Source organism: Ascaphus truei, chromosome 10 (assembly GCF_040206685.1).
Source record: "Ascaphus truei isolate aAscTru1 chromosome 10, aAscTru1.hap1, whole genome shotgun sequence".
NCBI classification, from domain to species: Eukaryota; Metazoa; Chordata; class Amphibia; order Anura; family Ascaphidae; genus Ascaphus; species Ascaphus truei.
This window is the reverse complement of record NC_134492.1, coordinates 23744180-23771220: the sequence shown is the minus strand read 5'-3', so window position 1 is coordinate 23771220 and position 27041 is coordinate 23744180. Positions and strand designations below refer to the sequence as shown.

Below are 27041 nucleotides of genomic sequence, written 5' to 3'. Positions count from 1 at the left end.
AGGACAGGTTTGAAAACCATTAGAGAAAAATCTCATGCTTTGCAGCGAAGGAGTTACAGCAAACTTGTAGATGTGTTAGCTGTCCTGTGTGTGATCGGACTGCATTACACATACATGCGATAACTTCTCCCCATGCTTCCTGTCTTCTCCTCTGCATGGTATCTACCAAACACATGTATTTAATATTTACCTGTGTCCCTCTCCTTCTTGGATGGCAAAGGGATTTCAGATCCATCTCTCCCTTTCCTGTTTAGTAAGGTGTAACTTTGGACTCCACTCCCTCCCCCCCTCCTCCCACCTTTTTAACATTTCACTGTCACTGTTTTATTCTTCTGCAAGGGAGCAGCTGAAGGCACCAGAGTCTGAAGACGGACCTCACCAAGAAGATATAAAGGACGCCCTTTTTTTTTTTTACAAGAGCATCTGTGTTGAGAAAAGTGACAGAGAGGTACCTGGCCAGGGGTCGTGTAGTACAGTCTGTGTTATGGTGGCACAAGTAACGCTGATTCTTCTGTCCTTCAGTAACTTAGAGTCCTCGAATCAAGAACACATTGAAGCCAGCTGCTCTGAGGAATTATTTGTGTATATGCAGGGACGTGTTCAGCACAGATTCTAAACAGCACTCCTGAAAGGACATTATTGCTGGTCCACTTAGTAGAATTATTTGATGCATTGTCTATAGGCAATGAAGTAGACACTGACTGGCCTACGACTGGGTGTTGCCTTTTGTAGAGAAGCTGCAGTCTCGTCTGTCATAGAATACACAGTACGTAGAGTGCACCAGAAGAAATAACTTCCTCCTGTTGCAGGAGAGTACTGTTTTCAACATCTAAATATTTTTTTCAGACTTTCAAACCAATTCCTGAGCAGTTGGGAATTAAAGCTGCGGGTGTTTCTTCCCTGTACTGTAGCGTTTGGCAGAGTGGCATCTGTTTGCAATGTGTTCTGATGGGCTCCAATACCGTGCTCTGTATGAGTATAAGAAAGGCAGGGAGGAGGATATATCCTTGTTACCCGGTGACCTTCTCACAGTGAGCAAGGTGCTTCTGTTCACTCCAGACTACAAGGAAGGAGATGAGTTGAGTCCAAAAGGATGGCTGAATGGCATCAATGACAGGACCACGGAGAAGGGGGACTTTCCTGGCACCTACGTGCAGTATGTTGGACCATTCCGGATTGTTCCTCTGACACCAAAGCCCAGAGCAAGACCAGTTCCTCCAACACCAATGACTTTAAACCAACAAGGGGGTGAGTACAGTAATATATAAAGTCCGCATTTTCTGGCTTTGAAATTCTGTCTTCAGTCTGTGATCTAGTACATTTCAGATGGCATATCCAACAGGTGAGTGCCTGAGCTCTTACCATTATAAGGAGCAACAGAGGTTTCAGAAAGAGTTACTTTACAAACATATGATAATGGTATGTAGAGATTGATGTGTGATTATCTCTGCATGCATGATTTATATTCAGCAAAGTCACAAGTTCCTAGTTGGTATTTTCAGTCTGTGTTCCTTGGACCATAAGGTGGAGTTCTGGTGGTGTTTTTCTTTTCTCTGACTCTTGCTTCTCTGGGGATTAGTGACAGACTTTTGAAGAAGTCTACACAGTGCGCACTGAGCCTTCTACATAAAGTGCACACGGATCAAACCGATGATGTTTACACCATACACCTTGAGTTATGTACTCTTTGCCCCTATAAGATTAGTGCCAACTATAAGAAACATGTTTGTCTGATTCTGCATGCTTGATGTAAATCTAGATTTATTTGAATCACTAAGGTAAATAATAAGAGCTATAAATATTAATAAACCATGATCACTTGCTTAGCATTTATAATCCTTCAGCGAATATCCTTTGGCAAGGCATGTGTCCAAGTAATGGACCCTTTCTTCGTGTCATGATCACATTCTAGATTGCATTGTATTTTCCATCGCACTCCTAAACGTGCCACATTTTAAGCAACTGTTAATGCTATGTTTTCCACTGAATGAATCTCTCAGGTGTTCCTCTGTCATGTGGTTCAGACTTTTTCAGACTCTGATTTGGATTCTACCTCTACTTGGACTTTTGTTCCTATTTTGTTTGTGTATATCGAAAAACCAGGCACACCAAATGGTACAATAAATGATAGCTCAGCGTTTTGGCTTCCCAATGGAGCATTTTTCTAGAGCGCCTCTAGAAAGAGGCTGCCCTGGGAAGCCGAAACGTTGAGCTAACATGGACACTTTTATTGTACCGTTTGGTGTGCCTGCTTTTTTTTTACCTTTCTACATAGTACAGTTTAGCACGTTAGTAGAAGCACCCGCTCCAATCTTTTGCATTATTACTGTTATCGTGTGCCCCAGAGCTATCAATCACCAATGATTCCAAAAGTTGCGGGCCCAAAAACCTTTCATGGTACTATACAATACATTGCAGGGGCAACTTTGACAAGCAGACCAGTGACTATCCACTCAGCTTCCACTGAGGTTCAGCAGCAACCACAGTCTTTCAGCTACACACGTTGTCCCCAATGTTCCACTTGTTCCAGGTAGTAGATTTCTTCTTATTGACTGAGAGCTTTGCTATATGACGTGAACTTTTGGAGGAGTACATGTGAAGCAGCTTGTTTCCATGTACATACATATGCAACATACATTATGGTGTGTGTTCTGTAACCTCTCACGTAGAACAGGGGGGATCAACTTCAGTCCTCAAGCCCCCCCCCCCCCCACCCCCAACAGGTCAGGTTTTCAGGATAACCAAGTTCGGCACAGGTGGCTCAATCAGAGGCTCAGTCTACAACTGAGCTTCTGATTGAGCCACCTGTGCTGAAGCAGGGACTGATTGAGCCACTTGTGCTGAAGCAGGGATATCCTGAAAACCTGACCTGTTGGGGGAGCTTGCGGACAGGAGTTGTGCAACCCTGACCTAGAAGATCCAATTGTTCCACAAGTTTGCTGAGAGAGCCCATATTGCTTCTTAATGAAAATGTAAAACCAAACTGATGAACAGTGAAGCTTTGGTACAAAATGGCACCTACTGCACATGGCGTATTGAATGTCAGTACTGGTCTGAACGTTAAACTCCCTAAACTGTTACTGGTGATGATGCAGTTACTTTCTGGCAGAAAGTTGCCCAGCTGCCATGTTTGTTAACAGTAAAATTCCTCTAATTGGACAGTAACATTTTCTCCAGAACAAGATGTTCCTTCTTGTGCTGGAAAGTTCTTCAGATCCAACAGGGTTTTGGAATTGTTCCTGTCGCTGCAAAAAGTCACTTCAGGCCAGTCATATGCTTAAAAAAAATAAAAATAAAAATGTTGGGGGGGTGGGGTGATTTGTAGATGTCTGATACTTAAGAGATTTGTTCAAGACTGTTGCCTCATGAGACGAGGGAAGTTTGGGTAACAGCTGTGATTGAACAAAAGAGCCCTTAGGATGATTTGGGAGCAGAATAAGGCAGCATACGCGCCAATGTTTATTTGGCACAAACAAAGTGAACTGCTTGGTACAGGAAAGGAGACCTCGTTATTGCCAACATTAGGGCCAGTCAGCCCCTGGGGGTTCCTGGTGCTGGCTTGCTTACATTCCTGTCCTAATTGTGTGGACGTTTGTACTCTATGTACAGGAGTTAATATGCCAAATATTTTATCATGATCTGTCCCTACGGTAAACTTATAAAAATTAAATTCTAATGGGCTGCAGGCTCTACAGCAGGGGTGAACATGAAGAACAAGATGATTCTGGCGCAGCAGCCAAAGAGTGGGTCCCAAACAAAGGTGTTAAAAATAATTCTTTATTGATCCATCTAAAAAAGTGGAGGCACTAACCCTCCTACGCGTTTCGTGTTCCAATAAAACACTTTATCAAGGAGTATATATTGTACCAATAGTGCTTACTTACATACACATTCAAATGCCCCGTTTTGCGGCAAAATGATGACGTAGGACCGCCCACAAAGCGTGATGACGTCACGCGCTCATCGGACACGCCCCCCAGCCGCTCCGAGGCCAAGCAGAGTAATAAAACCCACTCCCTCACAAAAAACATGCCCTAGAATATTGCAGAGGTATCCCCCATGTATCCAGCACTTACCCATAATGAGCCTCCATTCCGGTGATCGCGGAGGCACGGGGAAATTCCCCGTAGACCGCGTCATCAACGGGGGTGGCTCCTCATGAGCAGTGTCAGATACATGGCCCCACCCCCACAGCCATCCCAAGCCGAAGTGCAAGGAGTGGAAAATACGCCCCAAAAGACAAAGGAGCCAAAGGAGCCAGTGTGTGTGGGCACACCCACACCTCGTCACTTGTTGCCAGGCAGAGTGGAAAAAATATATATGACAGATACATCTAAAGCCCAAGTATGGCTAAAGGCATTGTTTCCACTCTTATTGAAGGGCAAAAAATGAAAACCATAACAAACGTACACATATACCATAGTCTCCTGAAGAAACTGTACAGCATATATTTCTAAAGACTGTATATTAAAGCTAATAATAATAATTAATACTAACATCTCTAATCTAAATAAATCCACCTGACTACAGTTGAAGAAAAAACTCCTTATATAATAATGGATAAACAGAAACCTGTATATTTGAACATAACAAATCTTCCAAACTATCAATAAACATGAACTTTGATTGATATTCTTGAAACATGAACCTACAGCAGGGGCGGCCAACTCCAAGTTATCATGTGCCACCAACAGGTTTTAAGGATATTCCTGCTTCAGCACAGATGGTTCAGTCAGAATGAGCCACCTGTGCTGAAGTAGGAATATCTGTAATACCTGGCCTATTGGTGGCACTTGAGGACTGGAGATGGCCACCCCTGCTCTACTGCAAAGAGCAGAAGCTGAATATATTGGTGACTGTACCTGCGTAGGCCCTACAGCCGTTATAAGACGACACAGAAGTGTGTATTGTATACCATGTTACATAACATATGATCTATATTAAGGGTAGACGAGTGCTGATTCATAATCCAAACTTTGTGGCTTCGGCATTCGATTTCAGCTCTGGAGGGAGCCGTTTTAGAATTCGCCATTCAATTTGAATTGAGTGGAACTGCAGAACACATTTTTGTGTGAAAACCCAAGAATGCGTTTTTTTTCCTTTTCTTCTTTTGCCTTTGTTAATAAAATGTTTGCAAATATTTAAAACGTTAAACATTTCTTTTGTGTCAAAATACGAAAAATGTGTAGTACTAAAACCAAAGTACCAGTGAAAGTGCCCACTCTGAACATATCAATATTAAGAGAAATTGTGGTTGTTTTAAAGCTGCAGCCCCTCCTGGATGCCTTTGCTTGGAACAGGGAATAAGATTCCACACAAGGACTAAAATCAGAGAGATTTGGGGCTCTGGATTGGAAAAATAAAAAATGGATTTTTTGGGGGGGAAGAAGTCCTGATTCTTGCAGGTCGGATTGTGTCGAAATCTATGGGGCCCATGCTATAAGCCGGGCCATTTAAATCGCCTGGTTTTTTTAGTGTTGCTATCACTGTATTCAGAAAGCCTCGATTACCTGTGATAGCAAAATTCACAAAACGGGCGAGTAGCCGGCGACGTGATAATCGCCTCTCTTATGGGGTGCTGGTATCTCCTATGCGTTTTATTCCCACAGTCACATGACGCGGGACATTTTAAATGCATAGGAGATACTGGCACACCATAACGGGGCCTGTATCTCGGGAAGCAGGTGGTCCCCGGACCTCAAATCAACGCGGTTCTGCTCCGGAGAACCCCTGCTCATACACAAGTATTATATAATAAATTTATATTACAACCGCTGCTACCCACAATAAACATTAAAAACACAACACTAATACCCACCTCCTCTACCTCCACATGATTTGATGCCACGGGGGTCCTTAGGTGGTCCCTGCAGGTGTCTGTGGACCCTTGGGTGGTCCTCGAAGGTGTCCAGGGGTTCTCAGGTGGTCCCCGCGGGTGTCTGTGAGCCCGCGGGTGGTCCCCGCTGGCCTGCGGTACCAATCCTGTGGCATTCTTTTTTTGCAATACATTGAAATAAATTCACCCCCCTCCCCAACACATACAGTACAGTAATGGGCAAAATAACTATTATCCAGGTATGGATAATTTATTTGTCTATTGTAAAATAAAACATTAGCCATCCAGCATAAATAAAGTAAATAAACCTTTCTACGTACCCCTGCCATCATGAAGGGCGACCTCATCAGCATACTGCAGGTCCATGTCCTCCGTTGTCAGAGAATACAAGAAAAAATACAATCTAATGGTCCCTAACCCCTTAATCACCTTAGCGGTTTATAACCACTATAGTAATTAAGGGGTTGACCCCCATCCCCTGCTACCCACACGGGAGGCCTAACCACCCACCCTGGGACCACTATACCCACCCTCTACCCATTGATTGGCATAGTGGTACATCATACCCATATAATATGGGCAAGATAAGCCACTATAGCAGTCAATGGTCACCCTAATAAAAAAGCATGAAGGCCAAAAATACACAATAATAAAAGATATACCAAACACCTCAATTCAAGAAATAAAAGCACTAGCCAACCAATCAATTTAATAAATAAACGCACTAACCAACAAAACAATTAATTAATTTTAAACAGTAGCCAACAAACAAATAATTTAAACCAGTAGCCAACAAAACAAATAATTAATTTAAAACGCTAACCAATCCTAAAATGTACTAAAAACAAGCCATCCAAAATTTCAAACAATAAAAACAAATTGTAATTTTTTCTATCAATTCAAAACAAGCATTTGCCAAAAAATGCATTGTCTGTCACTGTATTTATCTGTACCCTAAAGAGGCACAGATTAATACATTATCAGTCAATAGGCAATCACAAACATAAAAATAAATACAATGAAAAAACCTGATAAAGATATTTACATACATTCAATATTTTACTTACCTTTAGAAGTCTTCACCCTCCAAATCCCATTCTATCTGCCATCTCTCGTACCGCGACGTCATCACCCACAATCCAACACCATCCACCTTGAAGACCAGCATCAGGTTAAAAAAATCTTCTTTGTTTTATCTTCTATCACCGTCTTCTTTCTTCATCTGTCATTATTTTCTTCTTTTCTTTAATCTGTCAATCCAAAACCCAATGGTAAATCCAGAAAAGTATGTTCTCTCATCGGCTTCTTGAGGTAAAATGAGACGTACAGGCCTTATATAGGGCCTGCGACGTCACATTTTATGGTCAGATGGTACAGCTCCAGTCCGATTCAACGCTGTATCATGTGCCTGCCTTTTTTTTTTTTCCTAAGGATGTGACGTCATCTCCAAGGGAGGCACAGTACGTCACATCCTTAAAACCACATGGCTATATCACATGGTATTACAGCCAATGGGATTGAAGACAATCCCATTGGTTGCTGTACCATGTGATGGGTTACATTAGTTCAAAAGGATGTGACATCACTTTAAGGGATGGGGGTGAAGGGGGTATTTGGCCATTGGTGGGTAGCGGGAGGGGTTAACCCCTTCATTGCCTTAGTGATTAGCCGCCAAGGTAATGAAGTTGCCTGTAAATGCATTTTTATTGCATGGGATTCATGCCGGGGGTCTCCGGTGCTGATATTAATGGATCATTAATGGCTGATATAAATGCATCAATCTGATGCAGGAAAAATGCATTTTTTTTCTTCTAAGTCCTCTCTTGCCGCCTCTCCGCAGCTTCTCACCAGCCTCACGCCAACTTTTCCTGGCGTGAGGATTTGGGGAGAAACTCGCCATTCTAGAGCCGCGATTAGCCTCGATAACCTAATTGCGGCTACTAGAATTGCACAAGTTCAGAGCCTGCCGATAAGTGGCTTATGACCGCTCAACCGGCAATTTTTTTATGACGGCTGAAATTTTGGGCGATTCATGCCTTTATTGCCCACTTATTGAGGCTTACTGAATAGCAGTAGGCATTTTGGTCGATAAGTGGCTTATCAACGCTTATAGCATAGGCCCCTATGAGATGATAATACTAAAAATCAGTGAGAGAATGTATGAACTCTGACCTCACTGCTGCTTCTTTACAGCTATAATGCTATCTGTTTGGGATTTTCTATCACATGGAGTAAGAATGTTGGTTGTTATAGTTTAGCAGGGCGGGGAAAAATGGGAACATTACATCAGTTCATACCTCTGGTGAACAATCCACTGAAATATTGATGCTGCATCTAAAAAAAAAATAAAAAATAAAAAAAAACTCTTTAAAATAAATAATTAAATAAACAGGACTCTGAGTTATTAATGTGTGTTGAAAAGTAATTGGCTTGGAATCCATAGTCATGTAAACTCAAAATAATACTTTAATGAAGAAGGTTTAATCTGGCATTTGAAATATTCATCCTGTAGCATGAACGACCCCTAACAAGTCATAGGTGTGTGTGTGTGTATGAAGCCACCCAGACTGGCTAAATGGGATTTAAACACAGGTACTCCAGTGACCAGCGACAGGACAGGTTTTCAGTGCAGTATAGACCTACATAAGCAAGTTGTCAAACATGTCTAGTAGCCCTCGATGATTGAGCTTGAGATCCCTGCATTAGGAAGGGATAAAGCGATTGGCTCCATGATCTAACCCTAGTAAATAGGGGAGGAGACACAATCTAATGCATCAAAATGTGCTTGTCCTCAATTCCCCCTGTACTATTTTTGTGTTGATAAATGTTTCTTGTTTAAAATTACAATGACATTACCTGAAGGTGCAATCCCTCTTAAAAAACATTTTTTTGCTGAACTGTGGAGGGTTTTTGTCACTTTTTTTTTTTTTTTTTAACTCCACAGTAACTTTTTTTGTGTCTGGTTGCTGCTTCCAGCTTCACCTTGAATAGCCAGTAACAACTGATAAAAGGGCTGTCTGTGAGTAGGTTTACTGGCTGTGCACTTCTTTATCCCAGGCTGTGCTGAAAAGTTGTGTAATACGGCAGGCATACGCTTATAGGGTTCCATGTTATAATGGACAAGAAGCAAAAAGTGATACACTGTGAGTGCTCATTTGCATATCATTACCCAGAATCCCTGGCTGCAGTGGCAGAATTATATGTATGTATATATTTATATAGAGCCATCCAGGTACACAGCGCTTTACAATACACATGACATAATATTACAACACAATAGGAATAAGCGCTTCATACAAAAACAATAGGAAAAGGAGTCCCTGCCCCAAAGAGCTTACAATCGCAGTGTTGAGTGGGGAGAACTTGCAGAGACAGTGTGTGGGTGTTCTGGTTGGGCTGCATCCATAGCGCAGGAGACAGCACGAGCGACGTTGCTCGCGCCGAAAACAAACACGAGGACGCCAATGTGTTTGTGTATAGTGCGCGAGTGCGACGGGGTGACCGGTGCTTTACGCAACAACCAAGTTTGAATTTCCCGCGCGACAGGCGGGTATCGTGAGCGGTTTGCCCAATGAGGGCGAACCAGCTACGTGACGACATGGGATGCAATGAGGGCCTGTGTTAGGCTTTGGACATGGTCAGGCAGATGGCGCTGAGCCGCGCTGAGGCAGCGGACTTACCCCCGGCACCCTTTATGTGGGCGGCTTTAGGAGGTGCCTCCGCAGGCGTGTGGAGGAGACAGATCAATTTAAGTTTTGGCGCGGAGGGCCGGTCACTTGAGTGGTTCGCCCAATGAGGGCGAACCAGCTCAGTGGCGTCACTGGCTCGCCCCCAGACACGCCCACAGACGGCGCGCGAACTAAGGCCAGGGAAAGCACCCGTTTTCCCTCAGCCTCTGCGCGCCTCCGCACGACTGCAGTCTCTATGGACTCAGCCTTAGAGTTTAGCAGTAGAGTGACAGCGGAAAGGGCGTATCTTTGCAATGTTGCAGAGGAAAATATGACCGGTTTTAGCTACATTGTGAATGTGAGGCAGCGTGCTTGTGATACTGGGTGTATGAAATTACTGCCAACAGTAATGTAGAAGTTGTCAGTAGGGCCAGGCTTGGGAGGAAGTATGAGGAGCTCTGTCTTTAACATGTTAAGTTTGAGTTGGCGGAGGGCCATCCAGGATGATATGAGACATGCTGAGGCTTTGTTCAGTACAGCAGGTGTAAGGTCAGGGGTAGAAAAGCAAATTTGTGTGTCATCAGCATAGAGCTGATATTGGAACCCAAGAGATGTGATAGGGTCACCTAGAGAGAGAGAGTGTGTAAAGAGAAGAGGTCCCAAGACAGACTCCTGGGATACACCCACAGAGAGATCGACAGGAGGAGGAGGTGTTCGCAAACAAGACACTGAAAGTACAATGGGAGCGGTAAGAAGAAATCCAGGACAGAGATCTGTTACTGATACCAGAGGTGTGGAGAATGTATGATGAGAAATTATGGGGAAAGGCAGGTTTATGGCACTGTCAGAGATGTGAATGTGATCAAAAGCGTTTTTTTTTTATTTGCTGTACAGTGGAGGGTTTTTGTCCCCTATGTACTCACCATAACTTACTTTGTGCACCTGGTTGACACATACAAAGATTAAGCGGTACATTCTGTATACTCCAACGCAGCTGTTTTAGGCCCAAACTCCCAGTGACTTCAATGGGAACTGCAGCTTCGGAGTAAATAGGGGGAAATTCTAAGTAATCTGATATACGTTGAATCTGGTATTTGCTGTGGAAGAAATGGAAGACATATTCTTCTATCCCCAAAAATCCCAAGTTTACAAGCAGATATCTCCGGGGCAACATTACAAAAAAAGAGATTAAAGAACACCCCAGCCCAGGGTAATTTAACCGCACCAGATTTATCTAAGAAAATCCATTTGGTGTTGGAAGATTTAGAGAAAGTTAGAACAATGGGATCTGCAGCCCCAAATACTACGACCCCGCCCACTCCATAACATTTCTTTGACCATACAATGTTGGAAATGTAGCCATACTCATTTTTGCTTTATGGTGCTGCATATTGCTCTTTAAATTTGGTTCCCAAATGTGCATTTTCAACCCCCAACCATATACTCTTAAAAAAAAAAAGTTAGAGTAAATAAATTGCAGTGTTTGGGGACATATCATTTCCCTGAGGTGATTGCAATCAGTTACTGAAATCTCCAGCATTCCATTCAGAGTTTGGTAATTGTTTTTCCTTCGTTTATTCTCTGGAGGGGAACGTCCTTTCTAGCTGTAGAACAATATTTTACAGCCCTCCCCCATCAGTGCAAGGGTCAAAGCCATAATGCAGGGCGGACTTGGTGGCCTTCTTTTAGCAGCTGGTCACAGTCACATACTTCAGTTGACGATTGATGAAATCAATCAATACTCCTATGGGGAACGCTTCTGCTCCCAATAAGAATATCATTAGAGTCCTGTAAGGGTAAAAGCAATGTATCACTTTGAAGTGCCACTCTGGGGGTGATACAATGTAGTCTGTAAACATTTCTCCTTTGCATTTCTGCTCTGGGACTTCTAGATTGTACAGTAACCTGTCATGAATGCTGGGTAATTCCATTTAGATGCACTTTTTTGTTTTATCCAGTTCAAACACATTGGAATTTAAAAATCCTTTTGGGAATGTCCTTTGCCAAAACTTTTTTGGGGGCGTTTGAGTGCCACAAAAGTAAAAGAAATAATGCAATACTTTTTTTGAGTGCCAAGTAAGTTGGCAGCGTCCAGGACCGCATATATTAAATACGCGGACATGATGTGGAGAGCACAGAAGCGGTGAAAGCGGCACTACTTCTGACTCCTGAGTGTCTGGTATCTTACGCCCTGCTCATGTGGTGCATTGCGTAGCGTTATCGCGAGACTTGACCATGGGTGTCTGTCTACAGGATCTTTGGAGACAGTTGGGTCACAAAACCATGGTGTGCCAAGCAACTGTGTCGTGCGTGCCATAGGTTCGCCATCCATGTGCTATGCATTCCATTTGGTGCTTAGTAAATAGCCATCTACCATGTTCTTTTATTCCTGCTCTCTGGCTACATTCTAGGAGCCTGTGTTGACAAATATAGGCTATTTTCAACACTACAGTCATAGTAGTAATGTGTAAATCTGCACATCTGCAAAATAAGATAATAAAGCATGTGGCCTTTCAAGGTACCATCATTGCTGACAATTTACAAATAGTTTGTTAAAAGAAAATTACCATAAGTTCCAGGGTTGTCTCATTTTACTGGTCTGGAACACCAACTCTCTCAATAGGTCAATCCTGACATATTTATTATATATAATGTGACCACAAGCTACACTGATTTTTATTAAACAGGATATGGATATATATATATATATATATATATGCATATATAACTGTATGCTCATCTGCATGTCTTAGGCAGGTCTGCAACCCCGCCTTTCCCCATTATCACCCAGCATACAGCACTTCCACTGCAGCAAGGGATTCTGGGAAATGACATGCAAATGAGCACACAGTGTCACTTTTTGCCTCAATAACCATTTTTAACATGGTTCCCTATAGGCTTAAGCTTGCTGCATGGTCACAGCTTTGAGCACAGCCAGGGTTAAGGTGCATACCCAGAAAACCACCCACAGACAGCCGTTTCGACCTTGATGGGTCTCATCAGTGTGGGGTTGATTTTACTGGGAATGCAAGAGAGGCTATGGGATAGGCTAAACCATAATACTGAGTTAAGTTATGGTGAGTAAAAAAAGTGACAAAAACCCTCTGGTTTTCTGGGTATGCACCTTAACCCTGGCTGTGCTCAAAGCTGTGACCATGCAGCAAGCTTAAGCCTATAGGGAACCATGTTAAAAATGGTTATTGAGGCAAAAAGTGACACTGTGTGCTCATTTGCATGTCATTTCCCAGAATCCCTTGCTGCAGTGGAAGTGCTGTATGCTGGGTGATAATGGGGAAAGGCGGGGTTGCAGACCTGCCTAAGACATGCAGATGAGCATACCGTTATATTTGCATATTTGCTTTCCTGTGGAGGGTTTTTGTCACTTTTTTTACTCACCATAACTTAACTCAGTATTATGTTTTTTATATATATCTATATATCTATATATCTATATATCTATATATCTATATATCTATATATCTATATATCTATATATCTATATATCTATATATCCAGTGGTTGACAAATCACCAAAAAATCTACTCGCCACACAAAAAAATCTACTCGCCACCTAGTACCAAATGTGTGCTGCTTGGGCCAATATTTACTCGTCCGGGGGTTAAATCCACTCGCCCGGGGCGAGCAAATGTATAGGTTTGTCGAGCACTGTATATATCTATATATATATATCCATATCCTGTTTAATAAAAATCAGTGTAGCTTGCGGTGTACATCCAAAACAAGATAAATTATGGACAAAAGACAATTACAAAAAGTATAAATGAAAGGGTGAATTGGGTATACATGGGAAATCCATCACTTCCACAATGTTAAGCCAATAAATAGAAGTTTACACACACATGTCACCAGCTGTCAGATAAGCATTGTTAATTACATACTGTAAACGCAACTGTGCAATTTAGCTGATCTGTTTAAAATCCTATACTTTTTGCAGTATGCGCTGTGCATTGTTAATTTCTACTTGTTCTTTTCACATGTACATGAATGAGCAGATCACCCAATATTACAGTAAACACATTAGCATGGTAAATTAGGGACCTTCGTTATAAAATGAGAACCGAGCGGATTCGTCCGAGAGCGCACATGTTCCTGGCAACAGCAGCACGGTCGCCGTCTGAATAAAAATGGGCTATGAATTTATTTAAGAATCTGAGATTTCTTGCATTTAAATATCCGCAACAAAACCCCCCTAAATATCTCTTGCAATAAAAACAGCAGGAACTTCTTTATCAAAATCTTTTTATTAAGTAGACTGCGTTTAACCCCTTCACTGTCAGGGCTGGCAGTAACACATTGTCAGGCGCTCTGACAGTGACGGGGTTAGTGGGGGCTACTAAATACTTCCAAATACTTCTTTAGACCAAACACACAGCCCTCTGTGGGGTGTGCACTGCGACTGCTACGTAACCTATAGTCGTAGTTTCACAAATGGAAACCGGGGACTGGCCTTGTTCCCAACAGATGGTGTAAGCGAGAAAATCGATTGAGGCAGCATTGGGATTCAGCAGACGCCCCACTAATGAGATCCAGTGTAGACTAGCAGAGAAACTCGGGTCGGGCTTATTGTTCTACAGCACTGCACATGTGTCACAGCAGAGACGCGGCGTGACAGTCTCAGACTCTCTGCAGTGTCACACGAGGCATACAAACTAGTGACCTTGACTTCCAAAAGTCTGTTCTCATTTTGGCTTCTTGTCATTTCGATTTTCACCAGGAGAAAGGGAAGGACCACACACGGCTTTATATATCTCTGTGCATCCGGCACCAGAGGCAGCTTTCTAAATGCAGTTTCAGTGGTTGTACTGTAGATATGGAATAAGCATTCAGCAATATAAATATAAAATATTAATTATTGCTAATGTACTATTTTACTTGCACAGTATGCAAAAAAAAACCATACTCTCCCACAAAGTACAATGGAAGGGTTAGATACTGTACATTACTGTAAAAGTAACATCATTATATAAACAAATAATATTAACACAGCAACACTTGCAAATACAATGGAGATTACGATCTGAAAGTTTGCAATGCTACATTCTCTTTAGGAGTCTGGATATTTGCTGGGATGCTAGTTTGCTAGTTCACTTTGTAGCCACCTGTGCTGACTCTGAGCCACCTGTGCTGACTCTGAGCCACCTGTGCTGATGCAGGGATATCCTCGACACTTGATCTGTTGGGGGGGGGGGGGGGGGAGGTCTTGAGGACTGGAGTTGAGAAACCGTTACATATAGGGAGAATTGTTTGTCATAGAAATTAATTATTATACCAGTTTGTGAAGGGAAACTGATGTTTTAGGAAAATGCAACCTTTTAAGGCTGTGTTAAGATTCCTCCCTACGGCCCTCAATTTGCTTTGAAGACTCCTTATTTATATAGAGATCACAGCTTCCATGGCCTGGAGAGGCAGTTTATCTTCATACAGAATAGGGGCCTAACTGTATTGATTCTGCTTCTTGGGGAGCTTTTCCCAGAGAAATAGGACCTCAGCTATGTGTGCTTATCTAATCTTATCTGATACTTCCTGTGGCAGAAATGACATCACACATCCAATGTCATCACAAACAAAACAGCTACCTGCTGACATCATGTGGGAACCCAATCTCAATTGTTTTGTGGTTCTGAAAGATGTATTACCACTTCATACCCTCCAACGGTACCTATTTGGTACACTACATGTTTTGGGGTCCTGTAAGGCCAGTTGCACCTATTAAACCTGTGTGTGTGTATAGTAAGCTGCATAGGTTAAGGCAGAGTGGCGGCTGGGGGTGCAGTATTTTCTGGGCGGGGCTCCGCGGTTACAGAGGCACCGTGCTTCTCCGAAGGTGTTTTAAATTAAATGCCGGGTATCGCACAAAGACTCTGTAATTTCTCTTACCTTGGCTTCCAGGGACGCGTCGCCATGCCAACCCGGCGTTGAATGCCGCCATGGGGTCATGAGACGCTAAGTTGCCATGGCAATGTGACGTCACATGCCTCACCCCGCGGTGCCATTTGACGCCAGAGCCGATCAGGGGGAGGAGAGCAGGCAGGGGGGCTCAGGGAGAAAAGTTTGCGCACCCCTGGGTCAAGGGACTTCCATAGCAATTGCTTAGCGGCACCTCCATTCAGTACAAGTAGAGTTACTGCAGTGGTAGCTATTTTTATGTGCAAAATGTTGTAGGGTCTGCCTCTTCCCTCTCCCGCCCACCCCCAAAAAATAAATGTAGGGTAAACATGAGCATGATTTTAAAGATCAAGGTGGATTAAGACCAATGAGAAGTTAATGTTGGCAATAGGTGTAATGGATTGAATCTTGCTCCGTCTTGTAATCAGATCTATATCAATATCCGACTGGCACCCTCTCTCTCCACCTTTGAGACCCATCTTAAAACACACCTCTTTAATGAAGCATTTGCGGTAGCTCCATGGCTGATACTATGCATCTCATGCATGGACCATGGCCCCTTGCAGACGAACCACTACTTACCACTTAGATTGTAAGCTCTTTGGGGCAGGAACTCCCTTTCCTAATGCTACTCTTATGTCTCAAGCGCTTATTCCAATGATGTACATCTTATGATGCCACATGTATTACTTCTGTGAATAGCTATGCACATGGATGGAGCTATATAAATAAAGATATACTTACATCTATGCTCATCTCCTCCTTGATAGATGACCAATTAGGAAAGAGAACAAGTTGACGAAAGAGACTAGGTACAAACAATGACCGTACGAACCAACCCTACGCTTCAGGTTACAATGTTCACAATCGCCAGCGTACACTTCGGACTTCTTGAGGTGTCACTTGCTTTTAACTATTAAGCATTACGCCAACATCTATGACTTTTGGGTGTGAATGGGCTGCACCTTTTTACAGGGATCAAGCTGGAATAGCATCACCTTGTTCTCCTACGTGCAAATACACCTTTGCTGACCTTTTAACTGCTTCACTGCCAGAGTGCTCAGCAATGCATCCCTTGCCGTGTGGTGGAGGGAGGCAGAATGCTTTGTTGATTTAAACCCATTGCACGTGGTTCCCTTCACTTCTATATCATAGATGCCTTCCCATGCCTCTGCACTGCAGCTCCCTCTGACAACAAAGGAATTAAAAATCACGTGATTTTATGCAACATAGACTTGGTCACTCAGTATCTCAGTATCATGAGCGCATTCTCTTCTGCAGCATTTGGATGGTGAGTTGCTAAGAGAGGAGTGAACCCTAAAAGGTTGAGAGAGAGAGAGATGTGTCATTCTAAGTGTGTAATGGTATTTCGGTGCTAATTTCACTGTCGGAAGCCTCTGCACAGGGATGAAATCAATACTAGAAGAGTCTCTGCTTGTTATTTACTGCCAAGCAGACAACAAAAGACCAGGGGATCGCTGTTTCTATTCTGTTTGGGCTACTTTATCTAATCCAAATACATGCAATGTTACAGCTGTGTCCGTGGTGCCCTATTATATATATTTCATTTGGTTTGAAATTGTTTTCCCAACGCGTAGTAATAATAATAGTGACACACGTGAGATACAGCGCACGCAAGCTGTGCAATGATTTCCCAATAACTAAACACCCCAGTATATCTTCTTGCACTTGGCACCTTAATGACACAGAGATTAAGGTAGGGCTGCTCACATATTGCAGAACAGTCCGTTACGCGGCAGGCTTGGCTCGTGTTAGAAATCTATGCATCAAGGCGCATGTGGGGCAATTTGGGGGGGGGGGGGGAACTGCACTAGCTGTTTTTATTTTAGGACAATTTATTTAGCCATTTTAGGAGAAAACCTGCCCCAGGTGTATAAAGAACAATCCTATTTATTTCAGTGGAATTCTTTTGTTTGATACATCTAGTGCAGGAGTGGGCAACTTCAGTCCTCAACGGCCACCACCAGGTCAGGTTTTAAGGATATCCCTGCTTCAGCACAGATGGCTCAATCGGTGGCTGTAGTTGACTCAGCCACCTGTGCTGAAGCACGGATAGCCTTAAAACCTGACCTGGTGGTGGCCTTTGACGACTGGAGTTGTCCGCTCCGGCACTTGATGTATCAAAGAAAAGAATTCCACTGAAATAAATAGGATTGTTCTTTGATACACCTGGTGCAGTTTTTGCCCTAAAATTGCACCATTTTTGCCCTGATGCGCACATTACTTAAAACAAAGAACAGATCCTGCGCTCCTACTGATTTGAGCTAAAATCTACTAGTGACATTTTTACATTTAGAACCTAAGTCTGTGTAACAAAGCAGTCATTTGGTTGCATCTTTTGATCAAAGTATGATTCATGCCTGCCAAACTCGTCAAGGTAACCTCCGTTTAGCTGGTACCTGCACTGAATATATGCGATTTGTTATTGTCCCCATGACTAAACTTTTTGAAGTATGTGAAAAAGCCCTGAAGGGGTTAAATAAAGCGTATGCTTATTTGTGATTTATTGCAGTTAAAAGCTGCCAAAGCCAGAGCTACAAAGTTCTCTGATTATAAAGGTAAACTGTGAGTGCACAAATACCCTAGTGTGAAATATTAATACTTACACATATCTCTCATTTCTGTCAAGGTGTATAATACCTTTATGCTAATTGCAGAATTGGTAAGGAGCCATACACCTCCTAGGAACTATATAGTAAAACAGAAACCAGGTGAGCTAAAACCTATCCTATCCCGCAATGTATCCGTAACACTATAAGCGGATGCTCTTTGTGATGTACGCAGCTGGTAAAAGGATTGGCCTTACATTTATGGAAAATAAAGAACAAATCCTGCGCTCCTACCAATTGGGCTAAAATATACTAGTGACATGTTTACATTTAGAACCTAAGTCTGTGTAACAAAGGAGTCTTGTGCTTGCATCTTTTGATCAACACATGATTCAAGCCACCAACCTTTTTGAGGTAAGCTCCGTTTAGCAGGTACATCCCATACAAATGTAAATATTTGCTGGCTACTGGAGGGAATGTCACCTGTAAGGTGATGCTCCGTCACTTTGAGTTATAGCCGTGTCCCATTTATATAGCATTTTTATCTAGGTAAGTGGTTGTGTGTGTGGATGTTGTATAACAGTGGAAACCAGTAGGAAGCATTCAACATGGTGCCTCTTTTTCCATGAGAGGAATGAAGCCGGAGAGGTCTGGGGTCCTGGCAGGGTTGCCATTTTCTATTGAAGGCTAACCTGGCGACTTTTTGCAATAAAATAATTTTTTTTAAAATATATTTTATTTATATATTTATTTCTCTTACCTTCTCCGGCAGCGGCGTCTCCCGGCATCTCCTCCTGCAAGGTCCAGTCAACATGGCTCCGCAATGTCAAATGGCGCTGTGTTGACATGACAACATGATGTCACGGCGCATTGGAGGGTCAAGTGACCATGATAACAGGGTGCCTGACGTTGCCGAGAGGTCGCGTGATGCCCTGTTGTCATGGCAACACGACGTCATTTGACATCGCGGAACCCTGTTGATAGGATCCTGCAGGGGGAGATACCCAGAAGCGATGGAGCCCAGAAGTACGTGGCCAAAACCCGTAGTCTCTGGGTTAAACCCGGAGAGGTGTAAACCCTGAGTCCAGGTAGAGCAACAGAGGGTTCTAAATGGGACAAAGCTGCCAACCAGAAACATTGACTGAGGTCCCCAAAAACTATTATGCATTTAGCTTAGGTTATTCCTTGCAGCAAAGGGATCTATGAAAACACCCCTTTGTCTGATGAAAGTTCCTTATGGGACCTGAAATGTTGTCTTTCCACTGTTCTTGGCTGTCACATTAAATGTAGAATTGCATTATGAACGTGTGAGCAGAGCTCCGCTTTGTATCTCTGTCTTAGAGGAGATCAGCACTGTGAAGAAATTGTTTGTCTAGGTTGTGTTGGCTGCACAAGCCGGATTCTCCTCGCCGGAAACTTGTACCTATGAAAAAAACACATTTTGTAAAATATTTTTTTTTTACGTAACTGGCAGAACCACTAATTATTGGGCAACCTTGTTTCGGGACATTTATAGCAGGGAAATGAAACGATGGCTGCAGTCAGTGAGAAGAATGTCACTACGGCACACCGCATCCCCCTCGCTGAGTCGCACCTGCATTTTGAATTTGACGTGATGCTCAGGGCCCTCACCCACACCAATACCAGTACTGCGATCATCTCCTTGTTCGGTGGACACAAAGAAGATTACATACTCGTCTAGTCAGAGGCTCATAGTGCATATAAAAACAAATCTTCTATGCGCAGCACTGTACTTATTGTCAGGACTGCATAGAAGGATGAAACACCATTTTTATCAATAACCTAATGATTATCAGAGGTTTCTCGATGCAACGTGCTGCTACTCTGTTTGGCCGTGATGGGGTGGATAGGACGGCATATGGTTTTTATTTGCTAAAAATAGCAGGAGGTAGAGGCTTCAACAAATTGCCACATGTACAGTGTACATCATACATAAGCATTCTATCCTGTCCCTGATACTCGCCCTGTTCTGCAGCGTGCTCCTTTTAATTATGTACAATTGTGTTTCATCTCTGCAGCGCGAGCTGATAGGGCACCTGCATGACATTTTATTGCTGGCTAATAAGCCGAGCCCAGCTTCTCCCAGACAAAAGGCAGAAGCCGCAATGAACTGCGGGGAAAGAATAGTGGGGAGGAGGGGCTGAGGCGGGTTCACTTACAGTATAATGTACTCTCGCATGTAACCATGTGCAACTCCAGCCAGGGAAAAACTGGCCCACATCCCGCTAATGATCACTAGAGGGCTGTGTGAAGCCGAGATGAGCAGAGATTGTTAACACATCCAAAGGAACGTCTGTTTAATGGAGACTGCTTCTGCTGTATTGGTCAGTAACATGTTTAACCCCTTGATGCCAGGGTGCCGAGAAGGGGTTAAAGTGAGTTTAGTGCAGTAAACATCAGTTTTTCTAATGGGGCGTTGACTATTTCAGTCATTTATTTATTTATAAATTGTTTTACCAGGAGGTAATACATTGAGAGTTACCTCTCATTTTCAAGTATGTCCTGGGCACAGAGTTATGATGACAGATACATTGTTACAAATACATGGTTACATTAAGTGAGCAGGGTTATACATTATGTATAAAGACATTGCATGCACAGCTTGGAGGCAAGAATAAAAATAAAGAATAGCCAGCTTCTTGGATAAGCGTGGGACAAGCGAACAGATTTAGGGTGGATTATCCTAAAAAGGGTCTGCTAAAAGGGCTGTCCGCAGGTGAAATGTGGCCCTAAGACGCTCTGCTCCTGCTAATGTCACTGTCTCGAAGGTGAGGGGAGCACAAAACCAAAAAAGTACAATATGATGCAATATTGCTTGACCCATGTGGACAATATGAATAATAATAGCTCTTTAGAGTGCTCACTCACATGGCCCAAAAGGGTATAAGGGCATTAGGGTATAACCACCTGATGGATTCTCCTTTTCTGTGCTTGTATGTGAGATCCCTCATAAAAGGGAGTACTTGGGAATATGGCTCGTATTCCCCCAGAATAGAAAGGGAGAACAACAATGGTGCAGAGCGTAATTAAAAGTATGGTACTTTATTAAACCTCTCGGAGTGTCATGCTAGTTTGCTAATGCAGCTCAGTGCCGCTTGTCACGCTGAAACTCCCTTGTAAGTTAAGGCCATGTAAATATATATGGTGCAAATGTTATAAATTCGTGCTTAAATTATTTATTTTTGCGTCTTTATGTGTACCTAAAACGACATTGCCATAAATTCCGTGGCCCTTCTGATTTAGCGCCTTGGGAGAACGGTTGAAGAAGGGCCCTGTCCTAGGTCGGTGCTGAAAGGAAGAACCGTTTGATTCGGGATATTGCTTTATTGTTATTTTTGCGGAAAAATAAAATTTACTGAATAGAGTCTAGACGTGGATAATTTGAAGGCGCAGTTAGTGTGTGTGTGTGTGGGGGGGGGGTCCGAATTGTGCGAGATTTGAAATGAAACTGTAGAGCTGTAACGGTATAAAATAACTTTTATTTAAGCATTACCGTTTCAATTTTATTTTGGAATTATTTAGTGGGGGGGGGGGGCATCTCCAGTCCTCCAGACCTACCTAAAGGTCAGGTTTTCAGGATATCTCTGCTTCAGCACAGGTGGCTCAACAGGAATGACAGCCACTGATTGAGCTACCTGTGCTGAAGCAGGGATATCCCGAAAGCCTGAGGTAGGTTGGTAGGTCTTGAGGACTGGAGTTGGCTACCCGCTCTATAGAGTGATTGTAGAATTCTGGATTATTTCCCCTCCCTAGAGCAGGGGGGCGTGAGATTTTCTGGGGGGAGGGGGGGTTCTTCCCCAGGCTCCACGCTCTTCCCCAAAACATTTAAATGAAATGCTGGGGGGACCGCGCAAGGCCTCTGTATCTCCCTCTTACCTGCTCTCAGCCGGCTTCTAGCGACGGGTCGCCATGACAATGCGTGGTTAAGTGATGCCGCGGGGTCAAATGGCAATGACGGTGTGACGTCAAATGATGCCGCCGATGCCATGAAAACGTGAAGTCAAATGATGCCTTAGAGAAGGTAAGAGGGGTGGGGGGGGGGGGGGGAGCCGCAAGCAGGGGAGGGAGAGCAGGCAGGGGGGCGCAAAGAAAGAAGTTTGCGCCCCCGTTCCCTAGAGCATACCGCCCCAAATCACTTGATGCTCCGCATACATTACAAGGGCGGCCAAGTGACTGCAAGCTGGGGCTGCAGGGTGTCGTGCACAGCGCTGGTTCTTAAGGACGTCGCATCTTCTCTGTGCTTCTGCCTGGTGATTGATGACTTTTGCTTAACGAGTGATGTTTGCAGCGCTGCTTGCTTTATTAATACTTCCAATTAAAAGGCATGTCACTGTCTGAACGCCTCCGTTTTAAGCTGGTAACTGATTTATTTGTGCAGCACAACAGCCTGTGTCCTTTGTCTGATCTGCAAGATTGTGCTGTGCGTGACAGACATATATACCCCTACATTAGTAACTCCATGTTAACCACATTCATATTAGAGACTTGGCTGTATATATACTGTATCAATACTGTGTGTGTGTGTGTGTGTGTGTGTGTGTGTGTGTGTGTGTGTGTGTGTGTGTGTGTGTGTGTGTGTGTGTGTGTGTGTGTGTAACCCACGCGGCTTCTAGGGAGATTACATTGGTGTACTGCGTATGACTATTCCGCATGGGTTACCGTCACCTAGGGTGCTGGGTGCAGGCGGCTGGCTGATGAGGTAGCAAGGTTGTAGAATAATAGGCGCCAGGAACTTTTGTCATACAGGAGTCTTACATACAGGAAACCGCACCGCACATTTCCAGACGTACGATTTTATATCAAACATGCAGGATACGGCTGCGTCCATAGGACTGCAGCCGTGCTGAGGCGCGCTGAGGCCTTGGTCCGGGGGCGTGTCGGGGGGCGGGCCAGTGACGTCACGGAGCTGGTTCGCCCTCATTGGGTGAACCGATCACGTGACCAGCCCTGCGCTCCCTTGAGCGCTTGCATTTAAAATTTTGGTAAGACTTACGCTTCCGCACACTTGCGACTGCAGGGGCTCAGTGCCAAACGTGAGCGTGCCTGAGCACGGGTCAGCGCATAAGCGGTGACCGTGGACGCAGCCTTACGGTTTCTTCCATCAGTGCCCACTCTTAACACTATAATGGAGCTATATTAACTTCGTTTCTTTCTTGAGTTGGACCCGGACCCCTCTTGTTGCCTCAGGATACTCTTAGCTATAACCCCCGTACCACTGGGCCCCTACGGGAATTCTGTTGGGTCCTTGGTAAGTAACCACTAGACATTTAGCCTGTTTGGGAACTGCCACTTCTTGCAGACTGAGAGGAATGTAAATGCAGATTCGCGGTAGAGCTGATCTGCCGACAGTCGGGAGCCCTGTTGACTTGAGCCCGCTCTGTGTGGTGATCAGACGTCACGGTTTAGCCGGGACAGTTCCGTTTTTTGGGGCTTTGTCCCAGGTCCTGACTTAAAAAAAATAAAAAAATCCTGTTTTTGGTTTCTTCTGTTTTTTGCGCTTCCGTCACAGATTTAAATCCAATTTCCTGGGAGTGGAGGAGCTGTCTTCTGGAGGCAACAATCAGTTGGAACCTGGGATTGTGGTGGCTTTTCTCCCACTGCAAAGACTGGTATTTATATAAAATACAGGGACTGTTTGGAATTGGGGCTGTACCAGAATGTTTGGACATTTCTATTTTCATGCTGCATGTATTTCTGTGTATCTCTATGTATGAGGGTGTTTTAATGATCCTGGTTTTTCACATTTGGGGTATCTATTGCTAATGTTCCTTCAGCTGATATTTGTATATAACATCAGTTTCCATTCTGCTATCTCAGCACCACACACCCCTTTTTTTTCCTTGTGTGTATGAATAAGGTTCCACGTTCCTAAAGGTTTCCTAATCATTACACTATAGCGTTTCTTGTTCATTCCCTATAAAAAGAGGGCCCTACAAAAATGTATGATGTGTGCAAAATGCAGTGGGACCTTTTGGCAGTAAAAAGGGTAAGAATAACTTGAAGTTGCCTGCTATGTGGCTTAAGACTGCTTTGCTTAGGAGTGTCAGAGGCAGCTGATTTCTGAAAGGGGTCTTTGTGCTTCATTGGCAAAGCTGAGTGCATCCTGGCGTGCCCCAACCTATGAGAGATGGGTGTAGGGCTGACCAGCTGGGGATTGTGGGCTCCAGCTGACATGCCGATGAGAGAGGAAAAGTGCATTTGTACAGCATTACCAATGAGGATTCAGCGAAAGAAAAGATGAATGAAGCAGTAGCTCCAGTTCTTGGCTACAACTCTCGACCACAAAGGGATCAACAGTTTGGAGAAGGAATATAATGAAAGGAAGATCAAATGAGACTATTCTCTTTTTTGCTCCTGTGGCTGAGTGATCAAAGAGAGACATCAACTTCTGAGAGAGCTGGTTCTGCTTTTGGATTTGGATGTGCACACAGTCATCAACGTGAGAGATTTGGGAGGAAATGAGGGGGCACGTATTCCTCTATGGACATGAATTGGAATGAGGGGACCTTTTATTAGGGGACAAAGAAGTCAAATATATTGCTAAATTATAATATATACAGTGGTGGAAGTGATTGAAAAAGTAGTGGTACTGTCTTTATTTAAAAATATTACCAAAAATCAGTTTATTAAAACCTGTAGTAACACTTTTTTGGATTGTATTTCGAAAGATTTAATTAATATATGCTGTATAAAGGGAATGAAGGAATGTTTTCTAAAATGGATCCGGTGAAATTGTAATTGTGTAAATAAAAATAGTACTGATGATTCCTACCCCCATAGTACGGTGTCATTTTAGGTTGGGCATGGGGAAGTCAGCATTTTTTCTCATCAGAACCTGTATTTTCAAAATGCTCATTTTGAGACTAAAAGTTTTGAGGCCGAGTTCTAAATTAGGGAAAATCCACACATTTGGTCTATTCAGTCTTTTTTTTTAATTTATTTTTTCTTGTCGGTTATTTTGTTTCCATCTCCATTAGCACCAATTAGAAAACATTTTTTCAAGTATAGTTTGCAGTGTTACAATGAAATGGAAGGAGATGACCGTTATAAAAGAGAAACATAAATGGATAACACCGCAAGTCGCCACATACACACAACAGGTAAGGTGATCCCAACCCTTCCCATAAGAGCATTCCACCATCTTGGTTATTCCCAGCAGATGTCCGCCGCTCTGTGAGAGCTCACGTTGCACAGCAGCATGACATGTTTACCTTGTGATTCTCCACAGTCGTGTCTTTAAGCCGAACCAAAGCAGGGAAATAATGTTCCCTTCAGTGGGTGTACTGCCAGACTCCACAGCAGATGTTTATTTCCAGGCTCGGATTCATTAGATCCCATCCTAGGTATTCTGGGTTATATTACTATGATCACTACAATTTAATGTGCTGGGATTAAAGGTTCAACGTGTCACACTCGCTTCAACCCCAAAGCAACGAGTTGCAGGTCCATCTGGTGCTGTGTTTTTTCAATGTGTATTATATCACTTCTTGAAGCGGTTTGAAGAAGGAAAAACTCATACATAAGAAAGATACAACAAGAAACATGCTGTATTTTTAAAAAATCTTTTGTAACCCTCCTTGCCCGGCTCTAAAGGAGTTGAATATATCGATATATACATGGCAATGCTCAGTTTCTCAAACCTGTTCAGGGTGCTGGGTCGGTGCTGGCTGGGCGTGGATATGCAGATAGACTAATGAGGGGCGCCAGGAACATCTATATAACAAACAAGAGCTTTATTCACAGCCTTTGATAATGCTCGCCATACAAAAACATACTTTACTTCAAACATTAATTGGTGGCAAATAATATGGTTACACTGTGCTTCTTCTCCTGTTAGCTCTCACCCCTACACTGGGAGGTACTTATGCTTATTTCCCTTAGTAATAGTTAAATTGTCAATCTCCTGCGTAGTGTCAATAGTGGCCCATCTCCTCAAGTGGGTCTATGGTGGTAATACACTTTGTGCCCAGGGATCAGTATCCCGTCACTCTGTGTCCTGCCTATCTTGTCCATGTTTGATCGTGAGTTTACGTAGGACCTTCCCGTGGGGGCCATCCAATTTATGCTCCGCAGCTACTACTCTGAGAACTTCTATTAAGCACATGCTTACGCCTCTTACCGAATGAGAACAATCTTGGGCCATTACTATAAGCACTAACTATATAGCGCACGTTCCTTAACTAAAAACAATAAATGGTTGCAGAACATCCTTAATACACTATACACACACAAACCTATTTACAGGACTCACAATGTAGACTCTGAGGAACCTGCTTCTAGAACATAGGAGGGTATATATAGATCCTCCCTATCTCCCTATAGTGACATAACTGATCACAAGACATACAAAGGAGGGGCTATCTCTTTCTGCATAGTGATCTGCATCACATGATGGGGAGGGGAGTAACCTGAGTGATCCCACACAGTTAACCCATTAACGCTAGTAACCCCTTCTACTAACTGGTAGTCCCCAAAGGAGGCTACACTTTGATTTGAACGGTCTAACACCACAAAGCCAAACCTGTCTCTACAAGTCCGATTAACGTTAGGTCTGTTTTTACCTTCTTTTGCTCTCGCTCACTTTCTGACTTGCTCACGTCCACGTGCTCTCTTGCTCACGTCCACGTGCTCTCTTGCTCACGTCCACGTGCTCTCTTGCTAACGTCCACTTGCTCGCGCTTCACCAGTTTTTATTAACTGCACTGTTACTGACACACAGCACACAGTGCTCCTAACTTGTAACCCCCTTAGGCCGCGTCCATACTTTACGCGACTGCGACGCGAACACCAAGCCGCACCTATATGAGGCAGGCTATAGAGCGCGCAATGAAGCACGGCCCCATTTTCAGCCGACAAGAAAATTTGATTGTGTTGCTCGATGACTGGGTCATGTGAGCGGTTCAGCCAATGAGGGCGAATCGCTCACGTGATGTCACGGCCACGCCTCCCCGTCACTGTGGATCTCGGGTCACAGGTCGCACGTGACGTAGTGTGCACCCACTATATCCGAGGCCTTGGGCACTCATACATGTGACTCAT

General features: G+C 43.5%; 1 protein-coding gene across 1 annotated transcript in view; it reads left to right on the top strand.

The window, feature by feature from the left end:
* The window catches only part of PIK3R3 (phosphoinositide-3-kinase regulatory subunit 3), a 403008-nt gene that overhangs the window by 961 nt on the left and 375006 nt on the right, over positions 1 to 27041 (top strand). The window contains exon 2 of the mRNA XM_075616225.1: positions 340 to 1248. Within this exon, the coding sequence (XP_075472340.1) occupies positions 939 to 1248 (310 nt within the window). The 5' untranslated portion in view covers positions 340 to 938. The remainder of the gene's footprint in view (positions 1 to 339; positions 1249 to 27041) is intronic.